Raw genomic sequence first — 16,461 nt, forward strand, 5'->3', positions numbered from 1 at the left:
TCATCTGTCAGCTGTGCTTCGCATCTCCACCTCAGACATTCAACCTGACTCTGATGCGCTCGTTAAAGACCAACAGAGACGAGATTTCTCACTGAACAAATAAAAAAACTGAAAAGCACCAAATGAGGTGATTAGACTACAAATGTGGGCATCATTATTATAATAGGATGTATCTTGCTTGATATTTGGGGTAGAAAGACAATATTGTGACGTCTTTATTGTGTTTTGGGCTGAATATGACTGAAAAAAAAAAAAAAGTACAAACGTTCACATTGTTAACCATTGTTTTGGGAAATTTGATCGAATACATGGCATTTTTTGTAAGGCAATCTCGTTTTTTCCAGACTCTTACCAGTCTTAGCAGCTTGTAAAAACAATGATATTTACTGCTTTATATAAAGAAATATAATTAATATTATGTAGAATTTAGATCAGCCTTTTGGTCCGGCCCTCCACAAAATTCTGTTTCTCATGTGGCCCCATGGAAAAAATAACTGCCCACCCCTGCACTAAAGCTAGTGGAGCCTCTGCTAAAAATCTCCATTGTAAATGACCTACACCTTTATACTCCAACATATGGATGATCAACAGCTGAATCTTTTACTCAAACGGTTGAACTCATTAGGGGGGGGAAAAAAAAAAAAAGATGAATTCACAGAATGCAGACGTTACCTTCATGACCATTTCAGAAAACTCCACAGATGCAGTGGAGTTGATGGCCTCCTGTAACAGCATCAGCAAAGCACTGGGGTGGAGGGTAAAGAAAAGAACTGATGAATAGATTCTTTCCAAAGCCAGTGAACATTATCTGCAGTAATGGAAGATGTTGCTATGTGAAATTGACTGACTTGAAGCATAGCTATAAATCTTTGTAAAATATATTAATTTTTTTGGAGGGGGATAAAAACCCTTACACTCCTCATACACAGTACTGTACCTGAGTGTGCTGGTGGGATCAGCAGTCTTGAATAAAGTTGTGAGCAGGATATGAACAGAGCGGATGAGCTGAGATTCTCCGGCGCTCTGCTGATGCCGAGGATCCAGCGCAATAGAGAGCAGAGTCTGAACCAGATTCTTCAACACACCTGGAGAGGCTTCATGAGACAGTTTCCCTGCCAGAACCAGCTACACAAATCCAGAGTAAAAAAAGTTACTTTAAAGTCTACCAAAGAAAAACAGAATTCATCTGTCCAGTCCTTAAATCTGACATTTCTAGCTTGGAGGCTAAAAAGAGACGACTGGGTGGAAAAGGAGTGCAGCATCCTCACCGAGTTCAGCGAGCTGATAACAGAGGCGTAGAGTTTCTCTGCGTGCTGCGCTCCTCCATTCCCCATGCGCCTGCTGGCCTGTAAGCCGAGTTGCAGCAGTGCTGCCACGATGAACTCCTCCACGTGACCAGACATCAACTTCCATTCGCTCTCCTTATGCAAAATCTCCATTATCTGAGATTAAGGTTTGACAGGAGAGGAAAGGAACAGCTCTTAGTTCAACCAGTACATCAGCTGGTCATAAAGTGTATTTTATCGTGCCCTTGCAGACGTCCCCTGGGGTTTGTTGAAACCCCCACAGCACTAAGGAAAATTGTTCAGTTATTTTCTCTGCGTACAAAAATCCAGCTCTATACATTCCACAGGATTAGACACCGTGCTGTACCTTAGCCAGACCCTGCATGCTGGTTTCCATGTCAGAGCTGGCAACCTGCGAAATCACCAAACTAATGCTGGCTGCAGATTCTTCAAGACTGCTGAAGGCAGAGAACCTAGAGAGAACAAACCAGAAAAAGTTACACTGCAAAGAATAAAAATCTTAGGAAGTTTGTCTATTTTCAAGTCAAAACATCTCGCCACCCTTATTATAAAGGCATAATTGCCTAACAAGCAAAACCTCATTTAGCTGGAAAGGCTAGTTTTTAGACAGTCCATCTTGAAAATCTTGTATAGACAAAATGTCTTCAAAAAAGTCTTATTTGGAGCATCTTTGAAAATAAAACAAGTTTAAAAAAAAAAAAAAAAAAGTACGTACACTCTGGACATTTGTCAAATGCTGTTCATCTTGTTTCAAGAAAAAGTATCCTTGTTTTGGGAATAAATTAACTTTACTGAAATCAAGCACCAAACAAAAACACACACAAATAGTCAATGCCCCCAAAATGCATTGTTGCTTTGGCGTTGTGCAAGCACTATTGGCCCTTTTCCACTACCCTTTTTCAGCTCACTTCAGCCCGACACGGCTCGCGTTTCGACTACCTCAGAGCAGCACGACTCAGCTCGCTTCAGCCCTGCTCAGCACCCAAAACTCGCACGGTTTTGGAGTGGGGCTGAAGCGAGCCAAACCGAGCCGAGTGGGGCTAGGGGCGTGAGCAGACACTCTCCTGTGCACTGATTGGTGAGGAGGAGTGTCCTCACATGCCCCCACACGCCCCGTGAGCACGCTGGGATCTGTAAACACCATAAACCCGGAAGAAGAATTACAAATTACGAGAATTTCTGAAGCCTTATGCGCCTCGCCTCATCTATATGCTCTTGCCAGTAAGGTATTAGGCAGAGACCCGTCCACCCGTAAATTTGACGGGCAATTGCCGATTTCAACGGGCAAGTATACACACAGACGGATACTGAAACGGACGATAATGCCGAAAATTTTCGCACATGAATACTCCCACATGTCATCCGATAAATCCAGTTATGTTCCGCCCACACACGGACTGGCCATCGGGAGTAGCGGGAGTTTTCCCGGTGGGCTGGTGGTTCAGCGTGGGCCGGCGGAGAAAAAAAAAAAAAAAAAAAAAAAAAAAAAACAGTTGCGCGCTGGCCTTTAATATGATAAGCAATGTTAACAGTTTCTTTAACAAACTGTTAACATTGCTTATTACAGTTGCGCGCTGGCCTTTAATATAAGCAATGTTAACAGTTTGTTAAAGAAACTGTTAACATTGCTTATCATATTAAAGGCCAGCGCGCAACTGTTTTTTTTTTTTTTTCTCCGCTGGCCCACACTGAACCACCGGCCCACTGGGAAAACTCCCGCTACTCCCGATGGCCAGTCCGTGTGTGGTTCCGCCATCATTTACAAATCGTAAGAAACACAGTTTAATACGAAAAATACTGAAAACTTGAAATGAAAAATCAGAATATTTCATCGTTTCCGCCATTTTGGCCCGCACTGAATCTTGTAACATGCGGACTGAATAAATCGCGAATTCTGATTGGTCGAAAATTGCCAAACACCCTGCGTTGTAGTTTCCTCTTTCTTGGCGGGAGAACCGCATTTTTTTTTTTGCTGACTCACTCTTCTGGATCAAGATGAATCCCAACAAACGCCCCAAATTGAATGTGACAAAAACTGATTCGTTTTTCCACAAAAAGACAGAAAAGGTATGTGTGATACATTGATTAACAAGGGGGTTTCATTGGGGTATGGTAAAATAGAATACTGTTGGTTTTTTTTTTTATTAAATACTGTAACTAGATCAAAAGATTATATACAATTCATTGTTGTTTATTTTCTTTTCACTTTTGTTACCAAATCAAACACCATACATACATCTGATACATTCAGGAGTGAAACTGAAAAAAATACAAAGTAAAAATATGCAATATTTCTGATCAAAAATTACACGTCATTTCACCCTGAAAATGTCCTAGAATGCAGGAAATGAAGTCTAAATTTCAAAAATTTTCTGGGGGGGCATGCCCCCAGACCCCCCTAGAGGGACTTCGCGCCTGCGGCGCTCGTCTTCGCACCTGCGGCGCTTATCAGGATTATATAAAATATTATTTTTGACTGGTAAATTTCTTTTTCTGCCTAATACCCTACTTGCCAGTATCTGTTGGCGTTGTCGGTGACAACAAGCCACAGCACCAAGACCAGCAACACTAACGACTACATGTCCTCCATGTTTATTGTTTACTATCCGGGTCGTGAGACTACGGCTTAAAAGATCACTGATGTCACTGTTTGCGCCGCCTAACGACATCACGTGACGTCCACCCACTTTCGCTAACTCCACCCAATGTATCCACCCACTTCCAGCCAGCACGGTTCAGCGCGGTTGTAGTCGAGATGCAACTCCAACAGCCCCACTCAGCTCGATTCAGCCCGACACGACTCAGCCGCGTTGGTAGTGGAAAAGCGGCACAAGTCAAAATGCACAGACGTTTGGGTCACCTTTCAGATCCCAAGTTTACTATAGTATTTACTAAATACTATGACTGTTTACTCAGTCATTCAGAGTGAGCTCCTTCTAGATGCTGTACAGACTCTAGACCAGACAAGTGCCTTCAAAAAGGCTATGAGTGAGTGGAGGGCGTTTTAGTGAGGTCTTTTTGGAATGCTTCGAGTTAAGTTCAGTGTTTTTTGTGCCTGATCTTGTAAACCCCTCGTACACATGAATAGTCAGTGCCCCCAAAATGCACTGTTGCTTTGGCGTTGTGTAAGCACTGCAAGTCAAAATGCGTAGACTTTTTTTGGTGCCTGAGGTCCTGGGGAAGTGGAATCTTAAGAGATGTTTTAATATTGAAATGGGGAAAAAAAAATAAATAAAATAATAATAATAATAATAATAAACAAACTTGTTGCAATGCTACACATGTCGTCAACTTGATTCAAGATAGTCTCTGGTCCCATATCTAGAGTATTTTACTAATTACAGGTCACAAAAGGAGAATCTTAAGCTAGCAATGCTTAGTTGTAGAATTTAACAATCCTAATATTAGTATATTTATCTTAAATTCAGTTTTTACTGCTAAGACTCATGAATTTAAGTGAAATACCCTTAAAATGAAATAAATAAAAATGACTCGAATGGCTAAATGTAAGTACGATCTTGTTATAAGAACTATTTTGAGTTAATCAGATCTCGCATAACAAGTTCCCCAATCTTATTTTGGAATTATTTAATCTAAAAACAGGTTAGATTTTTCATCTTATTTTAAGAAATCTTACCAAGTCAAATTTGACGAGTTCCATTGGCAGATTTTTTTCACCTGATTCAAGCAAATAGGCTGTTTTAATCTTTTCTTATTTTTGAAAGGCCATTTTTTGCAGTGTAAAGGATTTCTGGTAGTGCTTGAAACAACAAATCTTTAGCAACTTGAGAAATCAAAGTCTTTAAGAACAGATGTGGTTTGAGATGATAAATAAGGGGCAAGGCTTTAGTCTTCAATTCTTAGCCAATGGGCAGAGACATGATGCGCTAAAGCCGGGAGATATATACTGCAACAGGCTTCATAACATTTTAATACAAAAATTTTGTAAGGACCACTGCAATATCTATACCTTGTAAGAAAAGATCAGGATTTATGGTGCAATTTTCCCCTATTAGGGGTCATTTTAGTCTTTTGCAGTGTTGTAAATATTTCATGGCAACATCGTTAATCTGGAAATAGTTCAACAATAGATTGAGCCTTAAATGAGGAGTCTAAACAGTAAATCAGGGTCATCACCCCTCCTACAGCTGTGACAGCCACCTGAAACACACGAGCACAGTTTTATTTTGTAGGTTTCCTTCAGACATTTCTTCAGTTAACTCCTGATCACTCCACAGGTGCCGATTCTGAACCAGTGTTTAGACCAAATCAGCCAGATTTACAGAAACTGTCCAATAACTACAGTACGAATCTGCTGTGAATTCTGAGCAGTAGTGAACCACACAGTGAAACGAGGCTGCAGGCCTAGTGGTCGACATGTGTGCCATAACACTTCCTTCTCATTCGCTTAACTTTTTCGGACCATTATTTAAGCATGCCTCGATGCAGTTCAGTTCCTACTCAGACTTCATGCTCGGTATGCTGTTACTTCTGGTGCTGCCACCTAGTGTGCAAGAGGACACGTCAGTCAGGACTCCAGTATACATGATACAGCTCAGAGAATCAAAACTCACGTCTCACGCTTACTAACAGGATATTTAAAACCTCACACAGGCCTGACAGCCATGAGTTAATATTGAGGAATTCAAACACTCCTCCATAACATGGATTTCCATGTGAGATGGCAGACATGGGCAAGGGACGGAATTTAATGATTTTTGAACACCCACGTTGAAAGTAATCAGACCTAGACGCTACCCTGCAGGCAGGCAATGACCGACAGCACCAGTCACGCTCATTAAGGGAGACAGATGAAATCCTGCAAGTGCAGGAGATTGAAGTGGAAGGAAAAAAATTGCTGCATGATTGAGACTATAGATGTTTAAAAATAACATCTCGTCTTATTCAGACAAACACACAAGACAAAGCAAGCCATGTGGAGAGGTGGACTTTGTCTATAGAGGAAAAAAAGTAAATTTAAAACAAAAAAAAAAAAAACACTATGGGTTTAACCAGTTCAAATTCAGTTAAAAAAAAATCTTAAGAGTTTACAGAGATGGAAGCTTTTAAAAATAAACTGATGAAAAGTAACTTCCTTTTACTCAATTCTGATAAGAGGATTAGGACCACATGCAGCTAGTTTAATTACATAGGTCGCTCTAGTCAGTCAATGATCACCCTCAGGTCTTTTACTGCTGCACATGAAACAAAGGCCATACGGTCTTTCCAAACTCTTGTAGATGAGAATAGCCTTCTTTCATCTCAAATGCTGCCAAGATGAGAAAATGTCACTACAAGGTGCAGAAAAACTAGTTCATGCCTGTCACACCTTCTCGATAACAAGCTCTATTTAGTCCAAAACGCAGCAGAAAAGGGTCCTTACTAGAAGACATGACCATTACCCCTCCCTTATCCACACTGCGTTGTCTCTCAAATCAAGTTTCACATGGATTATAAAAAAAAGTACTAAACAAAATCAGGCCTGCCTGATCCATCCTGACGCCCTACTTCTGGCTGGAGTCTCATCACATTGCTCACGTGGAGGACGGACCCATATGGATAGCTAAAAGTCGCGCTTGGAAGATTGCTCCGACACTCGCAGTTTTGCTACAATTGATATAACTTTAGGACTGCAGTTGTCATGAACAGTTTTGCACTCAAGTCTCCATCAATGAACAGTTTAACTTCAGAAAGTTAAATTGTGTAACCAGAAAAATATTGGTTTCAACCTGAAGTCTTTTGTTGATCATATAGGACACTTCAAAGCTAGGCATTTATAAATCCCAGCGAGTTATCACCCAGATGAGGATGGGCTCCCTTCAGCCTGGTTCCTCTTGGCCATCGCCACCTCAGGCTCGCTCATTAGGGGGTGGAGGTTTAAAATATTTCTGTAAAAGCTGCTTTGCAACACTGTTAAGTGCTATAGAGAGACACATGATTCGTTAGTTTTATTTCAAGAGAATTCCTACTTGTACTTGAACTCCGGTACATCCAGAGGCGAGTCGGTCGTCTCCAGCACCAGAAGTTCTGGCATGATGGCTTTGGGGAGATCCACAATGAAATTTGGGTCGAGCTGAAACTGGCGTGGCACCACAGGGCTCTGCTGCTGAACTGCTGCATTCTCACTGAGGAATGAAAAATTAGGCACCGTTTATGATTAAGACCCCAGGAATACAGAAACGGGAAGCCACAACAATGCATGAAGACCCAAAAAAAAAAAAACCCCCAGTTCAATAAGTGGAATCAGGTATGGCTCCTGTTAAGCTCCGTGGATAAATCCTGACATAGCGGCAGCTTCTCCAGTAGCTCCGTCCGTATCGCCTTTGACTTTAGTGGATTTTTTTTTTTAAATTAGAGTCTTTCTGGTGTGTATTTATATTCTATAGATATTTCTGGAGTCAACATGCAGTGCAACGGAGATTTTCGTGGTTCTACTTGGGAACAACTGCTCGCCCTACGACCGAGGGGATGCGAGGGCATTGTCCATTCTATACCTGCAGAACTAAGGAGGTACCATGGCTGCAGAGCCGGGGCCAAGTGCAAGGTGAAGATAGAGGGGCAGTGGAGGTACAAACCCTCGGTTCTGTCGGTGCTTATGGGGAATGTGAACTCGCTAACCAACAAAACTGATGAGCTGGCAGGACTGGTGAAAACCCAGAGGCTCTACAGGGAGTGTAGTTTGTGTTTCACAGAGATGTGGCTTAACAGCAACACACCAGATTTTAACGTGGAGCTACCTGGATTCACTACAGTAAGAGCGGACAGGGATGCAAAGCTGAGCAGCAAGCGCAAAGGTGGGGGACTTGCACCAACACCAGATGGTGCAACCTGGGACACGTAAATGTTAAGGTGATCTGCTGCCAGGACATGGAACTGTTAGCAGAGAGTCTCTGACCGTATTACGTACCTTGGGAGTTTACACATGCCATTTTCACCCGTGTTTACATTCATCTGCATGCAGACACGCAGGCGGAGTGTGACGTCATTCACTCCACCATAGCAGCACTGCAGACAACACCCTGAGGCTCTCTGCGATCTCTGGGGATTTTAACCACGTCACTCTGGACTCCACCCTCCCTGCCTTTCATCAGTTTGTGGACTGTCCCACTAGGAAAAACAGGACCATAGACCCATTGTATGCCAATGTAAGGAATGCATACAGGGCAATCCCACTACTGCCGCTGGGGAGATCTGACCATAATCTGGTTCTCCTACAGCCTCCGTACAAGCCAATGGTTCTGAGGCAGCCCACCGCCATGCATTTATTCAGGGCCTGGTCTCCCGAGGCAGAGGAAACTCTTAAGGACTGCTTCAAGGACAACCGAATGGAAATGTACCGTTAGACCCGCATGGGGAGGACATTGAGGAGGTGACAACGGACTACTTGAACTTTTGCAGGGACGTTGTTCCCACAAAAACTGTACACTGCTTTCCAAACAAGCAGCCCTGGATTACCAGTGAAGTTAAAGGCCTCCTCAACCAAAAGAGGGTGTTCAAAGATGGAGACAGGTCAGAGCTGAAGTGTGTACAGGGGGAACTCAGTTTGGCTAAAAGAGGCCAAGAAGTCATACAGGAAAAAGGTGGAACAGAAAACATGGAGGTCTGGGATGGGATGAAGACCGTCACAGGCTACAAGAACAGCAGCAGCTCAGCAGATGGGGGCATGGACAGGGCAAACCAGTTTAATTACTTCAACAGGTTTGGTTGTCCTGCTCCTGCTGCCCCCTCCTCCTGCAGCAGTTATCACCTCGTCACATCAGCCCTCACCACCAATATCAGCATTAGAGCAATCAACACCTACAGACGGAATACACATCCACTCCCCCATCTTCACTGCAGACCAAGTCAGGAGAGAGCTGAAGAGACTCCACCCCAGGAAGGCAGCAGGCACAGACAAGGCATGTCCCAGGATGCTGAAGGCCTGCGCTGCCCAACTGGGGGAGCCCCTCCAACACGTCTTTAACCTGAGCCTTCGCCTCGGGAGAGTTCCGGTCATGCGGAAGATGTCGTGCCTCATTCCAGTTCCTAAGAAGACACATCCAAAGGAACTGAATGACTACAGGCCGGTCACCTTGACATCACATGATTAAGACCATGGAGCGACTGCTGCTGAACTTCAGATCCCAGGCCTACCATGCGGAGGACCCACTGCAGTTCACGTAGGAGAAGGTGGGAGTGGATGATGCCACCCTCCATCTTCTGCAAAGGACTCCTTCATCTGGACAAGGGGAGCAGTGCAGTGAGGATCATGTTTTTTGACTTCTCCAGCACCTTTAACACCATCCAGCCCCTTCTACTGAGAGATAAGCTGCAGGAGGAGATGGAGGTGGACACACATCTAGTCTCCTAGACCACCTCACCAGGAGACATGTCAGGATCAGGAACAGCATTGACAGTGATCAGCAGCATGGGAGCACCACAGGGGACTGTGCCCTCTCCAGTTCTGTTCACTCTACACATCAGACTTCAAATACAACGCAGAGTCTTGCCACATGCAGTTCTCGGATGATACTGATTGTGGGATGTGTTCATGATGGACAGGAGGAGTACGGAGCCTGATACAGGACTGTTATGGCGTAAATCTAACCACCTGCAGCTGAACACTGGCAAAACAAAAATGCTTGTGGACTTTAAAAGGTCCAAGCTGACTCTGCAGCCGATCTCTGTTGAGGAGGTCGATGTGGAGACGGGCAGGCCCTACAAATACCTGGGTGTACATCTGGACGAAAAGCTGGACTGGACAGTGAACACTGACACCCTCTACAGGAAGGGTCAGCAGACTACTTCCTGAGGAGGCTGGGTCCTTCAGGATCTGCCGAAAACTGCTGTTCTACCAGTCTGTAGTAGCCAGTGTCCTTCTGTGCTGTGGTGTGTTGGGGAAGCAGCATTAAGAGATGCTGGACAGCTTGACAGGCTGGTAAGGAAAGCTGGCTCTGTGCTGGGAACCGAGCTGGAGTCCCTTACATCAGTGGCAGAGCAAAGGGCCCTGAGCAAATTGCTCTCAAATCATGGACAACATTCACCACCCTCTGCACTGCACCATCAGGCAGAGGCAGACCATAGTCCCTGCCCTGCACCACAGACAGATTCAGGAAGTTTTTTGTCCCTCAGGCCATTACTGTTCAACTCCTCCTGGCTCAGCAAAAATAAGACCGACTCTGCTGTACTCAGGACTAGTTACACTGCTCTTTTCTGCTGCTTACATAGATGTACATTATACGCATAGATGCCCATCATGTAATATGCTATGCTTTTTATCCATCATATACCACTAAACACACTGCACACGTACGTAACTGTCCACAAAGTATTTGCACTGCTCATTACACTTATTTGCACTGTGACTGGTTACTGCCAACTGCATGACCTCACTACCTCCCACACAGAGATGTATATTCTATTACTTACTCTTATTGGTAATGTTTTATTTATTTTGGTATTTGTTTTTAACATATAATGCTAATTAGTTTTTGTATTGATCTTGTGGAACGCAGAAATGTTACTGATACCTTGAATTTCCCTCTGGGATTAATAAAGTAATCTTTGACAAGGAACAAATGTTCATTAAAGTGACAAAATACTGCATTGAAATACTTGAAACTATAGTATTTCTTCGAGAGTGCTTTGAAAGATCACATTAAATTTCATGCATGGGGGCCTCAAGTGGTGGTAAATACAGTATAATTTTAGTCTTGGAGCCAAAATAAAAAAAGTTTTTAAATTTAATAAAATTTAGAAAAAAAAAAGCCACACTACAGAAGGGTGTGGTACGTGTACACACAGATGGCCCCTGTCTCACATCTGGAGTCTGTGTGGAGATTCCAGCCAGCACTGAAGATCACCACCTCATCATACCAGGTCTCACACACACACACACAACTAAACATGCTGATGAGCCTACCTCAGCTTAGGAAGTGCTGCTGTGGTTTCAGAGGTTGGTTTGCGTTGCAGGTTCGCATTAGCTGCTCCAGAAGTTCTCTCCTCTGGCTGAAGTTTAATAGGAGCAGCGAGAGCTGAGGGTTTCTTCACAGAACGCTTGATCCTCTCTTCCAACATGCTCATGTCCTTTTCTGACAGCTGCAGAAAATAAAACATTATACTGCAAGTGCTCGATTTTAAAAAAGAAACCCTGTGCACAGACTCATGCAGTGACCTACCTGGCCAATGAGTTTGTACACTTGTTCTCCACAGACGTTATAAGCTGCCACTACTGTGTTTAAAGCAGCGTTACGAACAGCCGTGTCTCGATCACCGATGTGAACAGCAATTTCACGCAAGGATTTTGCTGCCGTCTGCTGCAAGACCGACATTCCACACAGTCTAACAAGACAGCAGAGCTCCTCCAGACACTCTGCAGATGAATGAGAACAGGATCAACTGGTAAAGCGCCACATTTATAAAAGTTTTTTTTAGCAAAAACAGCTGCATAAGCTAATTAGGAGCAATTCACCAGCTGACTTGATCTAAGGGAACGAAACATTTCTCTCTCCCCCCCTCACTCCTGTTATGTGCTTATAAATTAAGCTGGACATAACAGTTTCAGATCATCTTCCAGAATAGCACTAGGACACTGAAGGTGCAGTAAACCCATCTTCCCTTTCCACCGATCAAATGAATCTAATCAACTGTTGATGCAATTTAAAACCCCCACACCTGAGCAACAAGTAAGAACTGCGACTGCATTCCACCCAACATGATTGAGGATGTAATCCGAGTTTACTTACCAGCTCTCTGTTTGGAGTTTTTGGACTTTGTTCCATCCATGAGGAAGGGGAAGATTCTGCTCGCTGGGTAAACTTTGCGCAAAAGGCTAAAGATGTGGCGCACATCTTTACGCACGACATCTTTCGGCTCACCCATCTGAAAACATGCACATGTACTCAGAAAAGTATTCTGTGCCTGTAATCCATAGACCACGAATGTGACTGCTCACCACACACATGCATTACCTCAGCTCTATGTCTGAAGGTTGGTCATAAACTGTAGGTGCTAAGGAAGGCAACTGGACTTGTTGGAAATTCTTGAAGACGTTTCACCTCCCATCCAAAAGGCTTCTTCAGTTCTGTCTGGCTAGGGGAAAGTTCCAGGTATTTATCCTCTAGTGGACCAAAAGCAACCCTAAGGAGTCATTGAGGTCACATGGGTTGTCGACCCTCTCAAGTCATCCTGTTGAGGTTTTTCACCCACGTGACCAAGTCATGTGAGGCTGCCATTTTGGACTTCACGGCTCGAATCAGTTTGAATGCGAAGAAGGCGACAAACGAAAAACATAAAAGAAAAAGGAGCGAGATGCAGAAAACACCTTCACTATCCAGCGATGTAGGGCATTTACAGGGCGAGCAGAAGGAGAGGTATTTGCAAAAATTGAGGTTAGCAGGCTTAGAGAACGACATTTACCTGCTTCCACCAGGATTGTTCACCGACAGCTAAGGTTTGTTCACATTTTCATTTACTTTCGGTCCTCAGGAAAAACAAAATGTTATTAAAATGTCATTGAAATAACTTTAGTCTGTTGAGACATGGCCCGTTATAAGTTTTTCCTTTACTGTATTTACTAGTTTACTGAGCTAGCGCGCTCTGGGGCAGGCTAGCGCCAGCCTGCCCCGGAGCGCTCTAGCTCAGTAAACTAGTAAATACAGTAAAGGAAAAACTTGAGACTGAAAGGTTTTAACAGTCATCCAAATGACTGAACGTAAACGCTGCTACAGTAACATACTAGGTACTATGTTGACATTAGCTAGCTTGACGTTCAAAATGGCGGACACCGGGGCATCACGTGACCCTGTGGCGTCAGGTGAAAAACCTCAGTAGGTGTTCAGATCACTGGAGGCTGGGTGTGAACAGCGTTAGTAGCCTAGAGCAGCCTCTCTCAACCGGGGTGCCATCAAAAAATAAATTCTAACATTGAAATAAATAAAATGAATTTAGTTACACTAATCAAATCAAGTTTATTTGTACAGCGCTTTTCACAATAAACATTGTCGCAAAGCAGCTTTACAGAATTTGAACGACTTAAAACATGAGCTAATTTTATCCCTAATCTATCCCCAATGAGCAAGCCTGTGGCGACGGTGGCAAGGAAAAACTCCCTCAGACGACATGAGGAAGAAACCTCGAGAGGAACCAGACTCAAAAGGGAACCCATCCTCATTTGGGCAACAACAGACAGCCTGACTATAATATTAACAGTTTTAACAGGTATAACCCTCAACTGTCCTCATGGGGCCGTCCTTCACAGGAGTGGGGCGATAAAACTCCGACCAGACACAGGGCACCAGGATGGATCAAGCAGGTCCGAGGGGCAGAAGAGGCCAGCATCTCAATCCCAGGATCAACATGATCTAATGCAGATCATCGCCACCTCATGCATCAAAATGTGTCTCACGGCCCCCTTTCCCAGGTCACATCACTGCTGGGGTCAGTGTGACTGCGTACATTTTATATGGGGGTGCCTTGAGAATTTGCATACTTCTGAACGGTGCTGTGACTGAAAAGAGGTTGAGAAATACTGGCCTAGAGGGTTGTTCGGATGATCTGTGGGTCGTTAACCCTCTCTGCCATCATGAGAGTCATTAAGTCAGCAGAGTCTTGGTGTGGATGTATATTCAGTTTTCTGGGAAGTGTGCCAAGGACTGCTGAGAAGTGATCTCAGACCACCTCCTCTGCTCCGTGATTGTCATTCCAGGCTGACAAAGATGGCTTCTTTTACTCCTCTGCAGAGTCCTGGCCTGAGGAACTGGGTCTCCTGTGTTGAGCCCTTATGAAGCAGTTGATTCATTCCCCCCCCAATATACAGATGTGTATTCCTCACTGCATACACTACATTGTCCTGTTTGTCTGGATATTCCTTGGGGTGGACTAATAAAATAAATATTGGTCCACCCCAAGGACAGAATACCCATGAGATGATTAGCTAGAACTCTCCACTAGTCAGACAGAACTGAAGCCTTTTGGATGAGAGGTGAAACATCAAGGATTTCAAGCAAGTCCAGTTGCCTTCTTTAGCACCTACAGATTACCTCAGCTCAAAAACAGGAACTAGAGGCCAAGACCAAGTGTATTGCTCATTGTGAATGTTTAAGCCAAAAATGAAAGCACTGTACGAAGTCACTGAATCAACATCAACCAGTTAATTTTTTTTTGGTTGTCTGTTTAAAAAATAAATAAATTCGTTTTGAAGCTGACGATTTTGGAGCAGAGAACCTGGAATTCTGTGTTGTAAATGCTTGGGGCATGCCATGTGGTGCAAGGACAACAGCTGACAAATCAAACACCCATTCAGTCATGTCCCGCCCTAGTTGAAGACAGCTGACAAATCAGAAACACCCATTCAGTCATGGCCCGCCCTAGTTGAACACAGCTGCCACTCGGCAAAGGGGGGGGTGTAGACACAGGCTTTTTAGCTTACAAATTACTATTTTTTTTTTTTTTTTTAATTATTAGAAGGCACATGGAGTTTAGTCCTGCCTTGGCCAGTGCATTCTGAAAGTATGTTTCGGTCTGTAGCCAACAATGCATGTTACTGCAGATCAGATCTCTCCACACAAACTAAAGGCGCAGATGCCGACTTTTTCACGGCTGAATCGTGCAGATCCGATTTTTTTTTTTTTTTTTTTGGGGGGGGGGGGGGGCGTTGGAGTGTCTGAATAATTTTCAGAGTTAATTCTGTATTAAGATTACATTTGCTCATTTAGTATTTTTAATACAGAATTTACTCTGAAATTATTCAGACACTCCAACGCCCCCCCCCTAAAAAAAAAAAAAAAAAATCTGCACGATTCAGCCATGAAAAAGGCGGCATCCGCCAAAAGGCGTGCCGTTTGCATCCCTGTTTAAACTCATAGGTTAACCAACTTTAACCGGCTAATGAGGCTCAGTGGTCGGTCAAGATTTTTTTTTAGTTTTCGCCATCCCTATGCTGAGGGTGTCCAGAATATAACCATGTGTGTCATTGTTGCATGGATGCTTTTAGTTAGGTGAAAAATACTTAAATGTCAGGGTTTATCAGACTGCCACAGAGTGCCTGACATGCCCAGGACCTCAGTGTTGAAACTCAACCAGCACTGCTTTAATAAATGCTCCTTTTAAAATGTGATGCACAGACAGCAGTATGAAGAGCAGAGTTAAACTTTTTGCATGCAGTAGTACTAAAATCGGTTTCATCCGGTTCGTTAGAGTTACAAAGCTACGCATCAATTCACAATAAAAACCCTCTACATTTCCAAGGCCTGACTGTGTGCAAACTGTGCAAGTAACAGCAGCTGAAAATAATTCATGGGAAATGCTCAAAGCACCTTCAGGATGAAGTAAGGGATGAACAGTGTGGCTTCGTGCTCCGTGAGATGGTAGTCCTGGTTACAGAGTGTGACAAACAGGAGCTTGAGATACTCCAGAGCCTTCATCAGCACACTAGTGTTCGTATCAAAGAAGCGCAGGGTGAACCACTTCAGGATCAGATCTAAACAGCTGACTGTGGCCTCAGACCCCATCTCCAGGTGCTAAGACAATGGGAAAAGGGAGGGGGGAGAAGAGAACCACCCCACCAGAACATGTTATGGCAGCCAAAGTCCATATAAAATGCAGCTGAAAGCTCTGAACAGTGTGGACATAGTGGCAGGGATTCAACGAGACACAGTGGAAGAGTTCCACAGGACTGGGACTCACCTCCATCATGGTGTTGATTGCCTTAATGTGTTTTTGGAAGTCCATGTGAAAGAGGTCTTCCATCAGCCATTTGGCTACACAGACTGCCATCTGATTCTTCAGCTGGTCAACAAACTCCTCACGTGGTGTTAAAAAGTTCCACTTCAACACCTGCAAACAGCATACACATGGGGAATGTGACTGCGCAGGTCAACACTGAATCCCTGGTAAAGCCACACTGGGCAGACCGCAGACACAATCAAAAACTTTGGGCTGACCCAAAACTGTTGGCCATGTGGATCAGACAACGGATTTGTAAAAGTCATCGAAACACCAGGTTTTTACTGAGCATCATTTATTTATTGGGGAGTGTTCCACAAAATCCATGCCCCAGCCAAGTTTCCACAATCCCCACTGCCAGCAAGCAGTGTTGCCAGATTGGGCAGTTTTAAGTGCATTTTGAACATATTTTGGGCTGGAAAACGTCAGCAGCATCTGGCAACACTGCCAG

The 16,461-nt window shown here is 43.9% G+C and overlaps 1 protein-coding gene across 1 annotated transcript in view; it reads right to left on the bottom strand.

The window, feature by feature from the left end:
* The window catches only part of LOC132899745 (cytoskeleton-associated protein 5-like), a 56,316-nt gene that overhangs the window by 8,489 nt on the left and 31,366 nt on the right, over positions 1–16,461 (bottom strand). The window contains exons 29-38 of the mRNA XM_060941855.1: positions 15,972–16,121; positions 15,602–15,805; positions 12,032–12,167; positions 11,465–11,658; positions 11,209–11,384; positions 7,277–7,432; positions 1,654–1,759; positions 1,269–1,442; positions 938–1,125; positions 673–745 (exon numbers count right to left, since the gene is read on the bottom strand). Coding sequence (XP_060797838.1) covers positions 673–745; positions 938–1,125; positions 1,269–1,442; positions 1,654–1,759; positions 7,277–7,432; positions 11,209–11,384; positions 11,465–11,658; positions 12,032–12,167; positions 15,602–15,805; positions 15,972–16,121 — 1,557 coding nt within the window. The remainder of the gene's footprint in view (positions 1–672; positions 746–937; positions 1,126–1,268; positions 1,443–1,653; positions 1,760–7,276; positions 7,433–11,208; positions 11,385–11,464; positions 11,659–12,031; positions 12,168–15,601; positions 15,806–15,971; positions 16,122–16,461) is intronic.

Source organism: Neoarius graeffei, chromosome 15, assembly GCF_027579695.1.
Source record: "Neoarius graeffei isolate fNeoGra1 chromosome 15, fNeoGra1.pri, whole genome shotgun sequence".
NCBI lineage: Eukaryota > Metazoa > Chordata > Actinopteri > Siluriformes > Ariidae > Neoarius > Neoarius graeffei.